Raw genomic sequence first — 23,395 nt, forward strand, 5'->3', positions numbered from 1 at the left:
AGTAACTTCCTTAATTCCCTAACTATTTGTCTACTTTAAAAATTATCCACTCCATCAAGTACTATATTTACCAACTTATACCTTATATGGGTGCAAATAATATTCCTATGAATAAACTATTCACACACGATAAATAAATAAATAAATATTCAAATGTTTCCCCGTCAATTAAATAACCGAGTCACCCATTACCGCAAGCTATAAACACTAAAATAAGACCACGGAAAGGGTGTTTTAGGAATACTAGGTCTAAAAGTGTTAAACGACCAAATGGGTCGTTACAAAGCTTCTTTAAATAAGCTAAGTCAAATGGGCCCAATTATTTTTTTGAGCTTATTTTAAGCACAAAATGACTTTAAGCTGGCCAGCCAAACACTCAAAAAAACTGAAAACAGCTTATAAGCAATTTATAAGCTAATCCAAACGGACTCTATAGCTGATTTTGACCTAAATAGTGGCTTCAGCGTCACTAAAATTATGTAGCTACTGTGTGTTTGGACTTCGGAGTAGTACTCTTGGACATAAAAAAATATTTGAAGTTAGAAGTTGGAAAAATGTTTGTGGAAGTGGAGTTGTGTGTTGAGATAGCAACGGGCTTTTTGGTAAAGAAAATTTGTCAATGGTAGCTGGAACAATTTATTTAGAATTTAAATAGTACTCTTTCAAACATTATTTTAACTCTTAATAATTATTTAAAGTTGAATTTCAAAGTTTTCCTAAATTTTGTGATATGTTATGAACTATTTTACAAGATTGATAGTTGAATGTATTATTAAGTGTAAATTATACCACTTGCACATTAAGTGATAAATACAACTTGCACTTGCAAGTTGTATCTTAGTTGTAGAAAGTTGTATATTAGTTGTATATCTTAGTTGTACAAGTTGTATATTGTAGATTGAGAGACAAACTTCTTCTATAAATAAGGAGTTATGTCTTCTCATTTGCAACATCAAGAAAAGATGATAATACAATTTCTCCCTCCTCTTTACAAAGTTATTGATTAGCTTCTCTTATTTATTTACAATTATATATAGTTTTATAACATGATACAAATATTAACATGCAATAAAGTAAGATTATTGTTTGCAAGTTGCTAAGAAAAAAAAAAAGAGGGCCGCCAAGTGTGACTTTGGTTTAGCAACTTGTGAAATTCCTCCTTGAAATGTGACGTTAAAGTTTGGAACAAAATTATCTGATCAGAAATTGATCAATCATAATTGATTTGATGCCTTCAGAATCAAGTAGTCCGTACTACTGTAGATGACTGCTTGCGGATAAAATATTTCAATTGCCAGGTCATAACTAGTTGGATAATGGCATGTATTACGTTGAAAAATTCCTCCCTTATGTTTCACTTTCCGATTTGAAATCATGATTTTATATTTTAATTTTAAACCAATGTTTATTGATGAAATTTGCCCTAAATTTCAATTTCAATTTTATATCATGATTTTAAATCTCAAATTCTTCAAAAAGTAGGATTTGAGATTCCAAATCATTATTTCAATTTTTAAATGTCAAACTTGATCCATAAGTTTAGATTTTGTATAAAAAAATCCTTAAGATGGTAGATATATTTTTTTAAATGTAAAACTTAACACAAAGTAACAATGTTGGTTTATCTTCTCGATCATCATATCAGAAATATTACATGCTCTACGTGAAAAGATTATTCGTACCATATGAAGGATTATATATTAAAAAGAGGGAAAAGGGTCAAATATGCCCCTCTACTTTATTTTGTTAGCTAACTTTACCCTCCGTTAGCGATAGTGAACAAAAATACTCCTACCGTCTTCAAAGTTCACAATTACACTCCTATTTTGATGAACCTTCAAATCTTCTTAAATTATCCTATTTCAAAAAATATTATCCAGTCCCTCTATTGACCCGACCTACCCTCCTATCATCATCAAGCTTCACCTGAATCATCTTTCATGAATAAATAAAGAAAGAAGCAAAAACACATCCATAACTGAATATTTAGCAAAAAGATGAGAATTCTTACGTTAGGCAAGATAGGAACTCAACAGGAAGATTGAAAATCAACGACGAGTTTCCCTTGATATAAACTGAACAATTCTCAGTATATATTGAAAACGCTGGTCACTGCAAATATATGAGGAAACCAGAAAAAGGAAAACTGTAATGAATAATTTAAGTCATAAAAGCAAAATGGAACCCAAATCAAAGTACATAAAGACTTTCCATCTGGGAATCACAATTAATTAAAGTAGCTAATGTGAAAACGCCAACATATTCCGCTCTTACTTAATTAAGGAAAGCAGCGTTGGATTCACACATAACTACTAAAACTTAGCTAAATTTGAAAAGAAAACACTGAATTTCTTTCTTGAAAGTACCTATGAAAAAGGAGGGAGGAAGCAAGTGATGGGTTTGTTATTAATTTTGCTCCATTTTGAATTAGGTTTTTGAAAAAGTTTGATTCTTTAATGGAAATTTTGTTGTAGGTGACTTGATTTTTGAGTCATATGGTTCTGTTAAGATACGAGAACTGTGATTCTTGATCACCATATTTGAGTTGTATTAAGGCTTATGAGAGAGTGTTGGTGTGTATTTGCTAAATGTTTATAATTCTTGAAAATACCTAAGAAAAAGGAGGAAGGAAGAAAGTTATGGGTTTGCTTCTTTCTTTTTCTCCACGAAAGAAGATGAAGGTGAAGCTTGTTGTTGATGATGATGATAGACGGGTCGGGTCAGGTCAATAAAGGGAGTGAATAATTTTTTTGAAATTGGATAATTTAAGAAGATTTGGGTGTTTTCATCCAAAATAGGGTATAACTGTGAACTTTGAAGAAGGCAGGAGTATTTTTGTTCACTATCTCTAATGGAGGATAGAGTTAGCTAAGGTATATATGACCCTTTTCCCTTAAAAAGAGTAGTTTCATTACAACTTTTGTTCAATTTTCCTTTTAATTGAACTGAGTTTATATCAATAGATGTTGTATTTTTCATAAATGTCTTCTAGTACCGTATTAATTTTGTTATAAACTAAAATTTTCTCATTTGGTAAGATTGTATAATTAAATAGGGGAAGTTTTGATAGTTTTCACAATTTGTGGTGTTTTCATATTTATTAAAAAAAATATAACTTAAGAAATCCAAACTGGATGTCTAAACAAAACTTCAACTTCAAATCAATCTGATTTCAAATCATATCCAAACGGGCCCCTATAGCATCCGTTTGACCGTAAGTAAAGCTGATTTGACTTAAGATGTTAAGTTTATGGGTGTGTTTGATACTCAGGAAAATGATTTTCTAAAAAATAAGTAGTTTTATATTTAAATATTACTTTAGTGTTTAGTAAGCAAGCAAAAAATATTGTGCTGACCAAATGAATTTGTATACAATCTATTCTAAGTTTCAAACACTATGGGGCATGGGGGTGGGACGTAGGGGCCGAGTGTGGGCTGGTGGCGATCGAGGCTATGGGGGTGGGGGTGGGGGTGGGTTGGGGGCGTATTGAAGGGTGTTGAGGAGATAATCAGTGTGGAATATCACTTATAAAAGTTGTTTTCCCTAATTTAATTAGGAAAGTCATTTTTTCAAATTTTTAAGGACTTGCTTTTCTAGAAAAAATGTTTTCCAAAACATTGGGATCTATAGAGACTCTGTGCCCCCTATTAGAGCATACTCACGAAACTAGATTTACTCTTGTCTCAACGATTTACCTAGCAAACATATGTTTTCCTCCATACCAAACACGCCTTATATCAGAACAGTGATATTTTCTACCTTTGAGTGATTTCTTACTAATTAACTGTCAAATAATGGCACACAGATTATCTCATCTAATCGGGAGTGTTTTTCTCTTTGATAGGTCATATGCAACACGGATGTGAATTAGTCGAACTAACAGATGTCAGATATCAAATGGTTCAAATAAAGATTCTATCACTACTCAAAACTTGTTTCACTTTAGTATAATAAAAGAAATGATCGTACGTTTCACAAAAATTTTCATTAGGCAGGCAATTGTATTTGTACTTTCTTATATATGTTAGGCTAGTTGATTTAGTATTAGTGGCGTACGCAGAATTTTTCATAAATAGTGTCACCATGTAAAAGAGTGAGCAACTAAATAAAAACTATAATGATATCATATTATAAAAAGACAACTCAAATCATATTAATAAATTTAGGGTAGAATGAGCTAGTTCGAACTCGCGACCTCAGCCCCAAAATCGTAGCGCCTAACCAACAGACCAGCGCACAATTTTGTGTAGAAGCAGTGTCACTTTATTAATTTGACCTTTAAGTTCGTTTTATTTATTTTTTTATAGATGGATATCTAGTAAAAGAATTCAACGAAGCAGTGTCACGTGACACCCTTCGGACTTACTTAAATCCGCCCCGGTTAAATTACTGTAATTTCCAGTCACACTAACATGTTAGACTAGAGGGGTTGAAACTTGAGAAGAAAAGAAAGAAAAGAGAAAAAAAAAAAAAAAAAAAAAAAGTGAACGTACGTCCTTTATACAATATTCGGTTTGTCTTTCGCGTATGGTAGTTGAAGACCGATCGACAGATCATCAAATTTTAGTTCTTAATTTCACATGCGAAAGTTCCTCACTTTAGCATTTTCTTCGCCTATAAGCCTATAATTCTCTATTCTACGAACCATACCTTACTATAAAGAAAAGTATCAATATACAACCTCATGCTTATCAACTATCAATAATACAAGAAAAAAAGTATTCACAATACCAAAAAGGCTAGCTGTCCTTTTTCCCTTGGCTTTAGTTTATTTTAATTGGCCTTTTCTACTTTTGCATCTTGGTATTTAATTAATAATCTTGTTTTCTTTCTTATCAGTAAGTATATATCTTCATTTTTCTTCAAACCCCTACCTCCTAATATTCGAAAAAATGAACAAATTAAAGAAAAGTAGAGTAAGTTGTATTCATACTAAGAGTCAAAATTGGAGAGTTATGTATATCCACCGTGAGCAGCCATATTATATCAGAGTAGGGAAAGAATGCTTGGAAAAGAATAAGTTAGGTAAGAAGCACTTGTTGATAGGTTGGGACCACAGTCACAGAAAGGTTGTGACATTACCCTTAAATTAATGAAATAAACAAAAATCTTATAATCTAACTGTTAATTAAAGGCATACATAAGACAATAAATATGGAATGTAACCTCCTTATACTTGCACGGTAAAGCCTCTACACTATCATGGACCTTGACCTAGAATAACAAATAACTTAGTACCGGATTTAAATATTATGGGCTCAACCTTCAAGATTTTTAGCTTAATTTATTGTATTTTAAAAGTTATGGGTTCATATCTACTAGTATTTACTGCAATTTTGATAAATTTTTACACATAAATTTATGCTTCCCATCAAAATAGAGGTTTAATTGAACCCCACCTAGAATGCTATGCATCCGCCACTGACCTAGTACACTATCGTGTACTCTAACCTAATATATACGAAGTAACCTAATGTTTTATTTTCTAAGCTACCAGATTCACTTATTATAAAATATGAAATACTATTATATTTAGTTAGATCTTAATAACTTGACAATATAATATTATATTTATGATATTAATTAATATATAGATTAAGATAAATTAGATTAATTTCTAAATAATAATATTAAATTAAAGATAAAATATAACTAAAGATAGCGTATATTATCACAATTGGAATCTGATCTATGACCTAAAGCTAGTGTTGAACCATCTTTTGTCAGTATGCTAGAATCATTACTCATATTATCAAGGGATTCAATAATTTATATGTATATAAAAAATTATATTATTTTGAGATGACCGCGCCTCTCTACCTAGCTCCGCTCATAAGTACTCCCTCGGTTTCAATATAGTGACATTGTTTCGATTTTAAGAGTCAAATAAAAATTTTTATCACAATTTTTTCATGTCCTCTAATTATTTTAATATCAATTATTTTAATTTATAACATTTTTACGTAATTTTCAGATACATTATTTTTATTTTAAAAACTTTAAAGGCTCTATATCTAAATTCATAATCAAAATTTAAAAATTTGAATCTCGAAATTTGAAAGTGACACAAGACAGAGGAAGTGATATACTAGTAAAATATATAATCCACTATAGAAAAAAAATGACGCAAAAGGAAAAATACTCGAGATTTAACCTGTTATTAAAACGGCATTAATCGGGGTTTGGGGAATATTTTACGATTGTTATAAATGGTCTACCATGGACCTCCCCTTCCCACAATTATACATCTAACATAAGCAAAAAACAAAAGTTGGAAACCCAAAACACACAACAAACATCTCAAAAATGAAGAAACTTATCCTACTAATCTTCAACATAACGCTCCTCTCAATAGGCTACTGTGGTGGCCCTTTAATCTCTCGTCTCTACTTCATTCATGGTGGTCAAAGAATTTGGATACCCAGTATGTTACAAACAGTTGGTTGTCCAATTATATTAATACCCCTAGCCCTGGCTTACTTTCAACGAAGGAAAATCGAAGGACCTGAGGCTAAAATCGTCTTTATAACACGACAAGAGTTGATATCATCGGCTGGTGTCGGAATAATCGCTGGTCTTGACGGTTATTTAAACTCATGGGGCCCAGCTAAATTACCTGTTTCAACTTCGACTTTAATTAACGCAACTCAACTAGCGTTTACTGCGTTATTTGCAGTGCTTATTGTTAAGCAGAAATTAACAGCGTATTCGACGAATTCAGTGGTTTTGTTGATTGCTGGTGCTGCCACGTTAGCTTTAAGAGCTAATGGTGATAGACCTGAGGGTGAGTCTGGAAAGGATTATGTGTTGGGGTTTGTTATGACGTTTATTGGTGCAGTGTTTTATGGGTTAATGTTGCCGTTAATTGAGTTGATTTATATGAAGGCTAAGAGAGCTGTTACGTATACTACTGTGTTGGAGATTCAGATGGTTATTGGTGTTTCTGCTACTGTGTTTTGCACTGTTGGAATGATTATTAACAAGGATTTCCAGGTAAATTTCCTTTTCTTTACAGAATTTAATCGGGAAAAAGGCTTTTTCTGCGGTAGATTTAAGTTTCCAACTGTTGTAGGAGCATTTTTATATCAGGAAAATATGTTTTTCTTATCTGGTTTTGAAACTTGTAAGATAATAATTCATTTTCAATCATTTGAGTGTTATTTACTCCGTCCTATTTTTGGTTGTGCTCTCAGTACTGTGAGATCCAATGAGAGAAGAGTCGGTAGTTTGTCTCGTCCGCTAATCGAATATATTTACACGGTAGGGCCTTCGCCAACCTAACTTAAACTATAATTCTGTTTTATCCTTTATATAACACATTAAGAACATAAATTTCAATATTTCAAATTTTATGTTTAATCAGATGGGTTTACAATTGAAACGAAACGAAACGAAACGAATAGTATTAATTTGTCTCTTTCAAAAAGAATGTAAGTGCGCGCTACAAAGATTGATTTAAAAAAAAAAATCTTTTGGCTTAATTTGGGTAAGTGTTAATTTTTATCTTTTAGGAAAAAGTTCACACTTTAAAAACTCGAATACAATTACTACCTAAGTTGCTCGGATTCTTCAAAAATGATGCTGCACTCGTGTCGAATTCTTCAAAAATACACTACTTTGAGAGGATCCGACACCCGCTCATCAATATCTTTAAAGAATCCGAGTAAGATAGATTAACACAAGTTGCAACTCTTTTAAATATATTATTTAAAAATATAAGTAAAAACTATGTTAAAAGCAAGTTACTATTTGACTCGTTAAATAATTGGAGTACGGAGTAATAGTGTTCAGCCTATGTTCTGTCTGGCCAGCCTCACCTTTTCTAGCTGTCTATATAGTTTTTTTTTTTTTTTGCCTGTATATTAAAATCAAGGAAAAGGGTCAAATATATCGCTTTATTTTAGTTTATTGGCTAATTTTGCTTTCATTTAATCAAAGTAGTAAAATATACCCCTTCATTAGCTAAAGTACACAGATATACTTTTGAATGGATGGAAAATTTCAAATCAGCCAAAATTAATCATTTAACTAAAATTACCCATATCCCATCACTTAAATCCGGCCCGATCCACAAAATTATTCTCTCCCCCCACGCCCTTCGTAATATACCCCTCTATGCGGCCTAAACTACCTAAAATACTCGGTACCTCAGCAATTTCCAATTCTTTACCATACCCATCTGAGATATCAGTTGAACTAATTTTCAATTTACAATTTTCATCCATTGCAGAGAGAAAATTAGTTTGACTACTAGTTTGAGCAGTGAAACCTAGGTGGCGTATTTCTTGGAAGGGAAACAGAGAGTTCCTAGTACTTGATTTTTGGGGAAAACATCATGTTTCCTAGAATGAATATGTGGGAGTTCGGTTGGAAAGTTTGTAGTAGTAGTACAAGAAGACATAATTGGGATTTTCTATAAACATCAAAAATTGGACAAAACCTGTTAGAAAAATTTGCACAAAACTGAACCAAACTCAAACCAAAACATCTCTCAAAACTGTCTCAAACTAAAACTCAAAATATGGTTTCAAGACATAACCATAAATGAGCTAAACAATTGGTTTCAACACATGAACTAAAACCAGATTATGATCAGAACTCGGGACTGAGTAGTTTAGGTCGCGTAGGGGCGTGTGTGTGGGGTGGCGTGGGGGGGGGAGGGAATAATTTTGTTGGTCGGATCTAAGTGATGGGGCATGGGTAATTTTCGCTGATTTGAGATTTTTCATCCATTCAGGGGTATATCTGGGTACTTTGGCTAACGAAGGAATATATTTGATTACTTTAACTAACGGAGGGTAAAATTTGTCAATAAATTAAAATAAAGGGATATATTTGACCCTTTTCCCTTAAAATAAAGATAGAATCTCCTACATTTTCTCGAGTTGATTTCGTATGCAAAGTCTTTTAGCATTAAAAAAAAAAAAAGTACTCCGCAGGTAATAGACTTGTTTACCCTATTAGAGACAGAAAAAAAGAGACCTATTTACTTATTTCTGGGGTCATAATCGTATTCCTCACTTATTTCGGTAAAAATCAAAATCTTCTACCTAAAAGAAGAAAGCGATTTTTGATAAATCCAATATTCTACCATTATTGTCTACTCTTTTCTTTTGTCTAGACTTTGTACGTTTCCTCATAGCAATGCTATATTTATCCTCACACGTATGTTAGAAGATGACATCGGCCTACCGCCAACCATCTTAAATTGGAGTTGTTTACAAACTCTATAGTACCTTCGTTCTTATCTTCTTAGGGGAGTACCTAAAATGGGCAAGATTTTAGAGCTGCAATACTTTATTTCAGAAAGTAATCTTATTCCACGTACACAACTAAAAATAAGGGATTTCTAACAAAATTTCCGATGGAACTGCTAGAAATTGACTCATTCGAAACATTTTCGACGGATCTTCGACTAACTTTTCTTTGAAAATTTTCTTAAAGATGAGTCAATTTTCCACGGGACATGGGAAATTTGCGTTTTGTAGTAATAGAAGTTTCACGTGCATACACTCAAATGCAGATGGAGTATCTAATTCCATGATACACCTCAACATGGATTGACAAAATTAATTCCTCTTTTTTTTCCCAATAAAGTTGCAACAAGTCCTAAAAGGTTAAAAGGCAAGAGCAAATTTTAGAAAACTATTAGTACGTAGATACTTCCACTAAGAAAAGTTTTAAAAAGGAAAGAGAATAAATCCCTTTTGTGTATACTTTATAGTCAAACGTAATAAGATCGAGAACAAATTCATTTGGTTTGTGCTTTCAATTCTACTTGCTCTTCTTTCCTTAAGCCATTCTATACCATACATAAAGTTAATTTATTCAATTTAGATAAGAAGAATCAATAATAGCCAAAACATATTAACGAATGATTTTGACAGGCGATTCCAAGGGAAGCAAGTCGTTATGCCATTGGAGAAGTTAAGTACTATATGGTACTAGTATGGTGTGCCATTATTTGGCAATTTGCGCTATTGGGATTAGTTGGAGTAATCTTTTATTCTTCGTCTTTGCTCTCTGGAATTATAGGCGCTTTCTTACTTCCTGTTACTGAAGTCTTAGCTGTAATTTTATTCCGCGAAAAATTTCAAGCTGAAAAAGGAGTTGCTATTTTCTTAGCTCTATGGGGATTTGTTTCGTACTTTTATGGTGAATATGAGCAAAGTAAGAAGGAGAAGAAGATGAAGCTGAAGAAAACCGAGAGCCAAATATCCCAACAATTAGATATGGACCAAACGGCACATGTTGTGTAGCAGAGCTATGGCCCATTTAGTTTCTTTTATTATATGAAATTATTATGTGCAAACGACAGATGCAAAATTCTGTTTTCAAAAGATAAAACTCTAGAATTTATTGGTTACCCACAATTACCAGATACACAAACGTGTTTAATATGAACTACCGACTACCTTTTTCCCTCTGCAACGCAAAGTGCCATGAAGCATGAGAAAACATAAAAGCAAAGAGTTCAGTTTTGTTTGTAAAGCACGTCTAAGTAGGTGTTGGACAATACTTGAGTTGAAGATGAAAGAAATGTATTTGAAGCCGAAATTGATTATATGTAGCTTGCAACAAATTTTGATGTACGAAAAATAAACTGCAATGACAAACAAAATATGAAAAAATAGGAATACTTTGTAATAAACAGTGCATATACAATTTTGTTTATTCCTTGATTCTTTGCTCTTAAATTTTTTTCGTAGTTCGAGGTCTGCTAGTAGCGTATTTCTTGAACGTAGGATGATTTGGATCTCGTTGAGATGTATTTTATGAGTCCGGAGCAAAAATGGCTTATTTTTGCAGTCATTAGACCAAAATAGGCTGCCTTTTTTTTTTTATACCACAATGGGTATTTCGTTGGTTATCCAACGAAATACCCACACAAGGCACTGTTCATAGCCGGAATTTTTTGTTGCATTTCGTGAGTTAATCAACGAAATGCAACAATTTTTTTTTATTGTTTTTTACATTTCGTGAATTAATCAACGAAATATGTATTTTTTTTTTGCATTTCGTGAATAAACAAACTAAATAGGAAATTATATATATATATATATATATATTTGCATTTCGTGTATTAAAAAACGAAATAGGATAAAAAAAAATTAATTTCGTTCATATAAAAACGAAATTGGAATATATATATATATATTTTGCATTTCGTTGGTATATCTACGAAATAGTAAAAACAAAATTTTGTATTTCGTTTATTAAAAAACGAAATATGAAAATAATTTTTTTTGTATTTTTGTATTTCGTTTATATAAAAAAATAGGAAAATAATTTTATTTTCATTTCGTTTATATAAAAACGAAATAGGAATACATATACCAATGAAATAGGATAAATATATATATATATATATACATATATTTTGTATTTCATTTATATAAAAACGAAATAGGAAAATAATTATTTTTTTCGTTTATATACCAACAAAATATATATTCATATAAAAAAAATAATATTTTCCAATTTCGTTTTTATATAAATGAAATACAAAATATATATATATATATATATATATATATATATATATATATATATATATATATTTATCCTATTTCATTGGTATATGTATTCCTATTTCGTTTTTATATATAAAATTATTTTCCTATTTTTTTATATAAACAAAATACAAAAATACAAAAAAAATTATTTTCATATTTCGTTTTTAGATGAACGAAATAAAAAATAAATCTTATTTCGTTTTTTAATAAACAAAAAAACAAATAGTTGTAAAGTCAAGACATAACTTTATTTTGAATATAAATATAATTCTAAAAGATATAGGGAGAAAAACTAGTTGTAAAGTCGTCAAACTTTAGATGGTCATAACTTTGCGCTCGGACGTCTGTTTTACGCGGTTTTTTTTTTTTGAAATTGCGTATTTTTTCGAGATCTATGCGGAGCCGAGCCGATTTTTAAAAAAACGCCTTTTATCCCATTCAATTTTGATTTTCCCCCAAATTGGCCTGAAATTTTCAGTTTTATGTACTTATAAGATGATGATACGCAATAGATTTCAACGTAAAAATCCCGGGGTAATGTAGCTGTGAATGTCAATTTCACTTCTGCGGTTTCAATTTTTGAAAATAAAGCTGACTAATTTTCTCGACATATAACATTGACTAAAATAACCTTACAGTCAAACACTAAGTTTTTTCAAACAAAACTTACTTCGGCCACCTTTTCAACACCTAAAATGACGATCCGAACGTCTACGTATCCTTGATGTATTGGGCCTACATTACTGTACGCAGAAAAAAATATCAGGTTTTATATAAAATATTGACGTTTCGGAGTCTTGACACACGACTAATGATTGGTCAAGGTATGGAGAAAAACACTAAGTGTTGCAAAAAATAAAGTTGGCCAATTTTTTTTTTTTTTTATACTGTTTCTATAACGCAGTATTTTACTGCGTTATAGAAAAAACAAATTGGTACTGTTTTACTGCGTTATAGAAAAATTATATATATATATATATATATTCCAATTTCGTTTTGATATGAACGAAATAAAAAAAAAATTCACATTTCGTTTTTTAATAAACGAAATACCAAATATATATATATATATTCCAATTTCGTTTTGATATGAATGAAATAAAAAAAAATTCATATTTCAAATAAAATAAAAGAAATAATATATATATATATATATATATCCTATTTCATTAGTATATGTATTCCTATTTCGTTTTTATATAAACGAAATGAAAATAAAATTATTTTCCTATTTTTTTATATAAACGAAATACAAAAATACAAAAAAAATTATTTTCATATTTCGTTTTTTATTAAACGAAATACAATTTTTTTTTTTACTATTTCGCAGATATACCAACGAAATGCAAATATATATATATATATATTTTCCAATTTCGTTTTGATATGAACGAAATAAAAAAAAATTCACATTTCGTTTTTTAATAAACGAAATACCAAATATATATATATATATATATATATATATTTTCCAATTTCGTTTTGATATGAATGAAATAAAAAAAAAAATTCATATTTCAAATAAAATAAAAGAAATAATATATATATATATATGTATTCCTATTTCATTGGTATATAAACGAAAAAAATAATTATTTTTCTATTTCGTTTTTATATAAATGAAATACAAAAAAATATATATATATATATATATATATTTATCTTATTTCATTGGTATATGAAATATATATATATATTTATATAATTTCCTATTTCGTTTTTTTATTCACGTAATGCAAAGAAAAAAAAAATTGTTGCATTTCGTTGATTAACTCACGAAATGCAAAAAAAAAAAAAAAAAAAATTGTTGCATTTCGCTACAAGTGTAGGTGTGAATATATAAAATTCTAGTATTAAGATGATATTTTATCTATATGAATCCATTCTTGATGAATATATAAAATTCTAGTATTAAGATGATATTTTATCTATATGAATCCATTCTTGATGAATTCGGGTGGGAGATGGTCGTTTTGAAGTCAAACCAATTAGTGAAGTTCTTAAGGCCTCTTAAATTCGCCTAAGTTTTGGTAGATCTGTCTTCTGGGCGATTTTCATGAAAATGTGTTGTGAATTTGGAAAAACTTCCTTCATGAAAGTTGTATCCCTTTGAAATATCTTTCCAACGGTAGGTCGTCCAGCCCAAACGGAGATACGTACAAGAATTTATGTCCATTTTACCGAACACTGTGCAGAACCGACACACGCCGCCTTTTCAGGCGCGTGGCAGCGCGTGCGATGTCCCCGCATCGCGGACCGATCGCGCAAGTCTGAGTATTGAGCTGCAGAACATTGCGCGATGGTCCCGCATCGCGGACTAATCGCGAATCGGGTCAGATTCGGGTCAAAACTCGGGTTTACGCGTTTTAAGTTATATTTAAGGTTTGGGGTTTATTTCCCCAGCACCCCATTCACGAAAAATTACCCTAAAGTCAATAAGAACAAGTCCCAAGCCTCAATAAACATACAAGGTAAGTGTTACCATGATTCTAGGTTGAATTCAATTTCCTAATCCCTTTCTAACATGATTATTGTGACAAAAAACTAGGGTTTGCAACATAATTCCTTCCAAAGTGATTCAAGCTAGGGTTTGGGTGTTCTTCATTAGAAAAGTGAATTGTTAAACTTTTTTTAACAAATTAAGGTATGTCTCCCTTTTAAAAATCTTATTGTGATTTGTATGTCTCTTTAAAGATAAAATCTTTTTTGAATATAAAGGTAATTTATATGTCTCTTTTGCAAACTCTCTTGAAAGATTGATTCTTTATAAAAGCATGTTTTGAATGATATGATGAATTGGTTTTACACTCTTGAAATTTATTACATGTTTTGATTAATGGTTAATGTGCGTGAGGGGACAAGCCCACATTAAATCTAGATTGTAACGAACCCTATATATGTATGTGATATTATGAATCATTTTCTTCTATAAGAGATGATCAGTGATGATGGTTAATTTTTGGTATTGATGATTTTACAAAGGAACTATGACAAAGGAATCTTGTTTAAAGAAGTGGAAACGTTTTCAAGATTATCTATGAAATTATGGATTTTCGTAATGGCATAATGAACTTTAATGCTATTTGATGGTGTGACTACTTTGAGACAAATTGTGAATCGGCTTCTACGCTATGAATTTTGTTGTTGTGTTTGGCCTAGCTACTCGGGAGGAAGGGTAGCCACTATGGATCCTAGTGTGTCATTGCCTAGTCATTCGGGAGGAAGAGTGGCCACCGCTGGGTTCACTACCCGGGGTGTGATTTATGCCTAGCTATTCGGGAGGAAGGATAGCCACCGCGTACTACATAGTCCGGTGTGATTTATGCCTAGCTATTCGGGAGGAAGGATAGCCACCGAGAATTATATGTTCCGGTGTGGTGCGGTATGCGCGATATGCTTGATTCTTGGGCCTGTATTGGCATGTGTGACATTCTTATTCTCTTATGGAATTGTTGATGACTATCTTAATTGATTAAAAAGGCATATTTGAAGAATAACTGATCTTACGTTGGTTTCATATGATTCTCAAGATTGATTTCTTCATGTATTATTTTACTTAATTTTTGTATTATTCATTGTCCCCGAGGCACTCACTGAGTACGAAGTACTCAGGCATACCATTGTTTTTTTATGGTATGTTAGGTAACGGAGAAGAGCAGGTTCTTGATACTCCAGGCGTTTAGGAAGGACTTGTTGTTGCGGCTGATTTGGTGAGCCCACATATTCATTCGTGGGACACCCTGTTGATTTACTTATTCATTATATTAGTTGTCCGGGCTGCGTCCCGATGATTCAGACTATTACTCATTTGTCTTAGAAGCTCCCTAGTATACATTTGTGGGTAGTTATTGAGTTATTGATTAACTCTCGGGCACGTTGTTATGTTTGACTAGTATAGATAACTAAAGACTTCCGCTGATTTAGTTCTTATATGCATGATTTGTTTACCTTTATTTTATAAAATGTTGGAGGCGAATGTTGAACCTGGCGGGTTCAAGTATTATTATTGTGTTGTTAGGTTCTTCCGATGTTGTTCATGACGTCGGATGCCGGTCACGTCTAGGGTGGGTTTTGGGGCGTGACAAGTGCCTAGTGTGGGTATTTCGTTGGATAACCAACGAAATACCCATTGTGGTATAAAAAAAAAAGACAGCCTATTTTAGTCTAATGGCTGCAAAAATAAGCCATTTTGGCTCCGGACTCTGTATTTTATCTCCAAGAACGCTAGGCAGCTTCGGTATTTCGAGTTGAAAGACAATATTTGATGTCTTGATCTCTTTGTCAATACCCATGAATTTATCAGATGTTCGAGATATGCCTATATTCGTGATATATCTCGATCTCTTTTTGTGAATATCCTGGATTTTATTGGATATTCGAGATGTCTTTTCAAGGGAATATGTGTCGCTTTATATAGACATGAGCTAGGGTTTCGGGTAAAGAACAAGAAACTCTAACGGACCTTAAAGTTCGAAGATGGATTGGACTCGTCTTGTAGAGTCTTCTCTTAAATCCGGTAAAATTTCGTTGTTTACAAATGCCCCCTACTTCAAGGCTTGTCAGAGTGTAGACTTGCCGAAACTCAAAGACAAGACTTGAAGTACCTATAAAATGGAGTTTCCATCTTTGCGGTTTTGTGGCTCTTGATTTTATAGATCTGATTTGTGAGAGAAGAGATGAAGGCAGATTACGTCCCATTGGGCGTGTCAAATTTGTAAAGGCTAATTATCGTTCCTGAAAAATAATAATCAAGACAAGAAACATTGCTAAAAGTAATGATATTTGATTTCAATGATTTGTATAGAGGTTACAATCTTTATGAAATGTTAAATAAAAAAGATGTAATCCTCTGATTCTTCTGTTCACGATAATCAAATCAAGGGCTTTGCTTATTCTTGAATCGATGGATTACTTGTTGCTGTGATTTCACCATGAATGCGGAGCCAAGGTTTGATCGCAGACGTGGAGGTATGGAAATTTGTGGCTCACTAGCAAATGAAGACTTCTTATAAGTATGCCGAAGACATGCAGATCACCCTAGAAGAAGAGAGCTTCTCTGTCTATTTTTCTTGATGCCTTTTGGCCTTAAGAAGACCCCTATTAATAGTTGCAGGAGAGAGAGTATCTATATATAATTGGTTGAACCATGTCATTTGAACATTTGACGACATTTGATTGGTTCATATATTGACTTGACATGCAACGTCACTTATGCGTGTGACACGATTTTATTAGTCCTTGACTTGATTTGGTGTGCCACATCATTCGACACATGGCATGGACGGGCTAATGGTGTGGCTCACCATGTGAAGTCCAACAAAATAGACTAGTCCAATTGAATTGGTCTTTCAATTAAATTCATACATTTTGGACTTAAGCAATAAATCTGATTGCATTAGCCCAAAATATTTATTTGAACCAAGACATCTCAAATTACGATACTTCTTTATCTTTTGAGTTGTTCTGCCGGATCGATCGCTCAAGATCTTTGGTCTTTATCCGGACCGGATGAAAAAAATAGGATCACTTCTTATGGACTCGTTGAGAATGATTCTGATCTATTTAAAATAGGAAAAATGACATAAAAATACCAATTAAGACTCTCTATTACAAAACTTAAGGATAGTTTTCCTTATTTAAAAAACATACCAACATAATTACGAAATATACTAGATATGAAAAAATTAAAAGCCCACCCTTTCCCTTTTTTCTTTTCTCTGTTTCATACGGAACAGATCCGCCCCCACCCTCCCTTCCCCTTTTTCCATTTTCTGTTCCTCCGAGAACTCCACCGCCTATAAAGTTTATCTTTTTGAATCATTGCTATTCTTTTTCGAGCATGAGATCTGTTTTACTGTCGAATTCTCGATTCTAAAGACCTTTCTGTTAATCCAGAAGGTTTTTGGTTCATTTTGAATACCACTGTGTTTGTTTCCTATTTGACTTGGGATCTACATTTTTGTGATTTTATTGTTGGATTGGCTTAAGTTGCCGAAAAGTTCTCAACTTTGCTAACTGGATTCCCTTCTTGAATGGGTTTTTAGAATAACTTATATTCTTACTTGAGGCTTAGTCATTGTCTATGAACTGAATTAAAGTTTTTAGCTAAATTTCCCCACCCTTCTCTTCCCCTCGTCCCGGTTCTCTGTTACTGTTGTTAAAGTATGGACTGACGACTCCGAAAAGGAGAATCTCAATTGCGATCGATTAATAGTAACCCCAAATCCGACGTCTTCTTTTGCGAGTTCATGCCATGCTCCGGCGGTATTTGAAGAACACATATCTGCAAAAACGTAAATCTGACAAAACATCAATTCCGCCATTTTTGTCAAATACGGTTCATCTTTGCTATGTGGAATTTTAATTGCTTTGTTACTTCCACTCACAGAACTATTAAGTGTGCTTTTATATCATGAAACATTTCAAGCTACAAAGGGGATAGCTATACTTCTCTCTCTTTGGGGATTTGTTTCATACTTCTATGGTGAAATGAAGAACAGCCAGAAGAAAGAGGAGGATCCAATTCCCCAACAAGATATGACGCAGACTTTATTTGTCTGATTTATTGGTAAACCAATGTACGTTTATTTTGTATAATGTCATTGAATAATCTCTACTTTGATGTCCGATGTTAGTAATTTTGCAGTATCAAGGTCTGTTTAGCATAAAATAAAAAAATACTATGAAATAAAACCAGTATCTTATACAAATAGTCCTCAGAATTCACCGGTTACTTTTTTTAGCTGATATACATAATTTATACACTAATTATATACATATTATACATGAATTATATATGTACATATATACTCCCTCTGTCCCAATTTATCTGATACACTTTCCTTTTTAGTCTGTCCGAAAAAGAATGATACATTTTTATATTTAAAAATAATTTAACTTGAAACTTTCATTTTTCTTTCTTAAACTTCATATCTAGTCAAAATATATCATATAAATTGAGACGGAACTCGGATTACTATTTTAAACTAAAGCGGTTGGGTGTATGACCCGCTAGCTGTTCGTTGTTACGTGAAACCGCCTCATGCAGTATGGTCCACTTTAGGTGCCAAGCAACCCATGCCTTCACTTGGGCCAAATAGTCCAACTCTGCGCTTGCAGAGGGCAGGCCAGAACATAGGCCACAAAGCTCCACCTTCTGGATCAGCCAAACAATCTACCACACTATTGCCCCCGGCTTTTGAGTTACTACCAAGCTCAGCAAGCTCATGATTTGCTAATGTATTTATTAGAATAACTTAAATAAATAGCTATAGCATCTAGACTTCTAATCAACCGTAGCTATTATTTTGTAATTACAATTTGTAGTATATTTTACCTTTTTTTACGTGTATTCGGGTGCATTCAATAGACAATCAATCAAAAATATATGTATATAGATCAGTCAAACAACACATACAGTCAAATATCTCTACTTTGTCAAAATACAGTCAGTCAAATATATATGTATATAGATGAATCAAATACATACACTTTTATAGCTACGGGCTGTAAATACATATACCTTATAGCTACGATTTGTAATAAAATTAAAGTGTAGTTATTATATTTAAATACCTCTTATATGTTAGCTACACCATGTAAAAAGTTTCTTTATTTTATGGTGTACCATTAATGTGAGAACTAAAGTTATTAGCTAAACACTCTTTTAATTACTTCCCATTTGATTTTTGATTGTAAAACCGAAAAGAAAAAGAAAAAAAAAAGAGAGAGAGAGAGAGAAGAACGAAGCACAGTTTGAAGAGCAAAGAGAGAGAAAGTTGGGCTCCAATGTTTTGGGTTCTGTTGGGGTTAAAAGTTGTTATTGGATCTGCTTTACATTGAGAAAAATGTATTTAGGGGTGGGCGTTCGGTTCTTCGGTTTTTTTAAAGTGGACACCGAACACCACACTGAATTAGTTCGATTTAGTTTCGGTTTTTCTAATTCGGTTTCTGCTTGTAAAAATAGTTAGAAGTCCAAGATAAAAACAGTTTGAAGTAATTACTTCTTACTTCCAATTTAAAACACATTCTATCTTTTCTTTAGTTATTTAAGCCAAGATTAGACCGTATTAAGCAGGTATATTCAAGTTTGATGCTAATCACCTTCAATACCCTTGTAGAGGAGGAGATATACCACCAAATAATGTGCTTCTTTTAGGACTAGATTAGCCTTAAGCAAGGCATCACAGAGCAAGTGAATTTAAATTAAGATGACTCAATCTAATGCCTCGGTAATTTTGGTGACGTGTTGGATGAAAATTTTAAAGCCAAACTTAAACAAGCAGTAGCAATAGCAGTAGCAGCAGCCTTAAACTTTACAAAATCAGTAGCTTATGGATGCTGCCATAAACAAGCATTAGCAGCAGCAACAAAACATGAAAACAATTTCAGTTGTAAAAATCATGTTGTAAAATTTCGGTTTAACCGAAAAACCGGTGATCTGAAACCGAACACCGAATTTGTTATTTAAAAAAATCGAAACCGAACCGAAACACCGAAAATCAAAATACCGAATCCATTCGGTTCAGTCCGATTTTTCAGTTTTCGGTGTTTATGCCCACCCCTAAATGTATCTGTTGTTTGGTTTTCAAGAAAATAGTGTCTTTTTTAAAGAAAAAAAAGACTACGCTAAATTGTATAAACTGCGAGTGGATCCGAGGACATTCCTAGCTAAATGCCTATTTTATCCTTGCATTATCAGCTTTTGTACTCTTTTTTTAGTTCTTTAAAATCATAACAATTTTCGTTTTCTTAAATCTATGGATCAAATTTCCCATAAAAATAAATATTACCTTCTAGGCAAAGAAAAAAAAATGAGAAATACTAATTGAGTATTTAAGTTAATGATGTTCTATAATGAAATAAATTAACAGAATAAAAAAAGTTAATTTTATTAATAATAATCAAAACTCTAAAATCTGTTAATAATAAATTTAAAAATATATCAATGCAGGTAATACAAAAAAAAATTAATAGAAAAAAGACAATTTTTTAAACTTATTTATATTGCAAATGAATTTTAAATCATAATTTAAGAAATATTCTGTTAATGACAACCTAAACTTGAATAAACAAGAGAATAATAGAAAAGTGAAACTTAAATATACACACACATGCATGTACATACATATATACATACTTAATACATATAATATTGAAATAACTATCATACAAACTAGCATTAGGTTTTGTGACGAATTCATAAAAGATTATTGTACTTATATTAATGATTTTAAATTAGAATCTATAAATACCTAGGCTAAAAAAAATATTATATATAATATAAAAATATATTTCATAAATGGAGGATTGAAAATAACAAGGGTAAAATAGATATTGCATAGGATAAAGGAGGGAGAATGTCTATTGTTCAACATTGAGGGGGGAGGTTGATTCTTAAAGCAAAGTTGGGGGTGAAAATGATTTTGACCCTTTGTTTTTATTAAGATTAAGACATTTGAATCTGAATATGCAACATTAAGATATTATATTAATATCCGAATATTAAAAAAATAATAAATATAAATTTTAATAAAATACGAATTAATCTAATACTATATCAATAAAATATTTTCAACAAATTTATATGGCGGTTGGCGGTGGTGATGGCTAGCAATAGTGGTTATGGGTGTTGATTGGTGTTAGCTAATGGTGGTGTTGTGGATGGTCGCTACTGGAGATGGTGACTGATAATAGTAGTTGATGGTAGTTGGTGATGGCAGCTAATAGTTGTGATGGATGATACTCCCTCCATCCCATAATAAGTGTCACCTTAGCCAAAAACACAATATTAATAAACCAATAATGCAATGTGAAGTTTACTAAATTACCCCTGTATAATAAAAATAAATTATTTTTTCCTCTTGATCAGAGCATGCATGAGTAGTAATTCTTTTGACATTGGAAATCCAACAATAACAAGTTACTATGTGGCTTTTCCAATCATCATTTGGATGTTACTTTAATTTGTAAGTTTTTGTCTAAGGGTAGAGTTGAAAAAAACTAGTCAATTCATGTCTTGATTTCCTAAGGTGACACTTATTATGAGACAATTATTTTTGGCTAAGGTGACTTATTATGGGACGAAGGGAGTAGTAATCAGTAATGACTGATGGTGGTGATTATCGGTAGTGACTATTGGTTATTGTTGTGATAGTGATGGTTGGTGGTGATGATTATAAATGATGGTGATGACTGATTGTAGTGGTTAATAGCGGTGGTAGTTGTGACTGAGAATGGTGATTATGGTGGGTGGTGGATGGTGATAGTTGATTATGATGGGCGGCGACAACAATAGTTGATAATGGTGAATGATGGTGGTAGCAATGAATAGATGGAAGATGGAATTTTTGTGAACTGCCATCTATAGAAATCCTTGAATAGACATCTTAATAATATTAAGCTTGTCACATATATATCTTAATCATTTAGATGTATTCAAAACAATTAAATGGTTGTAACATAAAAACAAATGCACTTTGTGGTTAAGATTAGAATGATTGAGATTCAAACCTAACAGACAAACGGACTTGATGAATGAGATTTAAATCATCAAAATTAAGATCTTCATTAAGTGCAAATAAATGAAGCCTAGAGTGACAACTTTGAATATCTATCTATATATTTTACGTTCCTTTTTAATTTATCCCAAAAACAATAACATATTTTTCTTGATTTTAAACTTTGCATTACCATTATATCCCTATTGACATGTTTTGTTAGGATCCCCTTGATATATTTAATTTGAAACTTTCACAAATAATTTAATTGTGATTTTTACGAAGAGAGATAAAAAGAAAAGACATGTGAACTCTCACGATCACTCTTATAAAGGTTTATTTTGATACTTTGCATATATTATGCTCACATGTCAAAAGTCATTCGTGAATTTCGTGTCTTAATCCAACGCTTTCGCTAAAATGAGGGAAAGGAAATAATACACACTCCATGTTATAAAGGGGAAGTGCACATGATATAACCCATGTAAGACATAGTCGAGATTCACAATTTTTATAATTTTAGCCACTTCAAAATCAACTTCAGATTGACGGAAATTTCAGACAAAGTTGACATGAATTCGAACTTCAGAAATTTATGCTTGTACTTCACACCAAATTTTAGACTAAAATCGGCTGTTTTACTATTTCTGAAGTCCCTTTACCGGATATGTTCCTTTTTTGATTGCGATGGTAAGGCAAAGTGCTTTGTTAGAGATTCTAATCAATTGCTTGATATAAATTTACTGCTGGCATCCTTGTCCCCAAAAGGAAATTCAGAGAAGGAATAACATGTTAAATGATCCTTTGTTTTTCTTAAAGAATCTGATTCTTAATTAGTTGAGAAAATTTACAAGGTTAAAAACAGCCTTTGATCGATGCTAATCCATAACGCTAAACTAGTTGCATCAGTATGTGAAATTTAGAATTGAAGAATAAATAAATTGAAAACAGATTAAGAGGAGGAGGAAGAAGTAGTTCATACTATTATAACAATAATTGCATGAATTACCAAAGGATGCGGTGCACCAGATGAGGCTGCTCCTCTCTTAACCAAAGGTCTCGGATTCGACCCCTGGATATGGAAAAATCTATAGTAGGGAGCGTTTAATGAGGCCTTACGCAGCGCGAATCCGGATATAGTTGGGCTCCAATACGTGTACCGCACACGAATGAGAAAAAAAAAAAACAATAATTGCATGAGGCCCATCATGGTCTATTCTACAAAAATAAATAAATGAAGAGAATGGTTCTTTCAACAAATATTGGCGTTAAAAAGAAAATAAAGGTGGATAAAGGACAAATTCTGCTTATGGCGGTACAGTCGAGTGACAAAATATTTTGAGAACAAACAGCTAAAGCCAAAAGTATGGTGGCATATA

At 32.0% G+C, this 23,395-nt stretch overlaps 1 protein-coding gene across 1 annotated transcript; it reads left to right on the plus strand.

The window, feature by feature from the left end:
* Positions 1 to 6,202: 6,202 nt before the first annotated feature.
* On the plus strand, positions 6,203 to 10,432 carry LOC132627586 (purine permease 1-like). The gene is made up of 2 exons (XM_060343000.1): positions 6,203 to 6,994; positions 9,889 to 10,432. The coding sequence occupies exons 1-2, from the start codon at positions 6,308 to 6,310 to the stop codon at positions 10,258 to 10,260; spliced, it is 1,059 nt and encodes a 352-aa protein (XP_060198983.1). The 5' UTR covers positions 6,203 to 6,307; the 3' UTR covers positions 10,261 to 10,432.
* Positions 10,433 to 23,395: the final 12,963 nt, after the last annotated feature.

This window comes from Lycium barbarum, chromosome 2 (genome assembly GCF_019175385.1).
Source record: "Lycium barbarum isolate Lr01 chromosome 2, ASM1917538v2, whole genome shotgun sequence".
Lineage (NCBI taxonomy): Eukaryota > Viridiplantae > Streptophyta > Magnoliopsida > Solanales > Solanaceae > Lycium > Lycium barbarum.

What these genes read in the sequence shown, in the direction of transcription:
- LOC132627586 (XM_060343000.1), top strand. Translation starts at nt 6,308, where the DNA reads ATGAAGAAACTTATCCTACTAATCTTCAACATAACGCTCCTCTCAATA. An exon ending in TTATTAACAAGGATTTCCAG is followed by an intron (nt 6,995 to 9,888) that starts GTAAATTTCCTT and finishes TGATTTTGACAG; the next exon opens with GCGATTCCAAGGGAAGCAAG.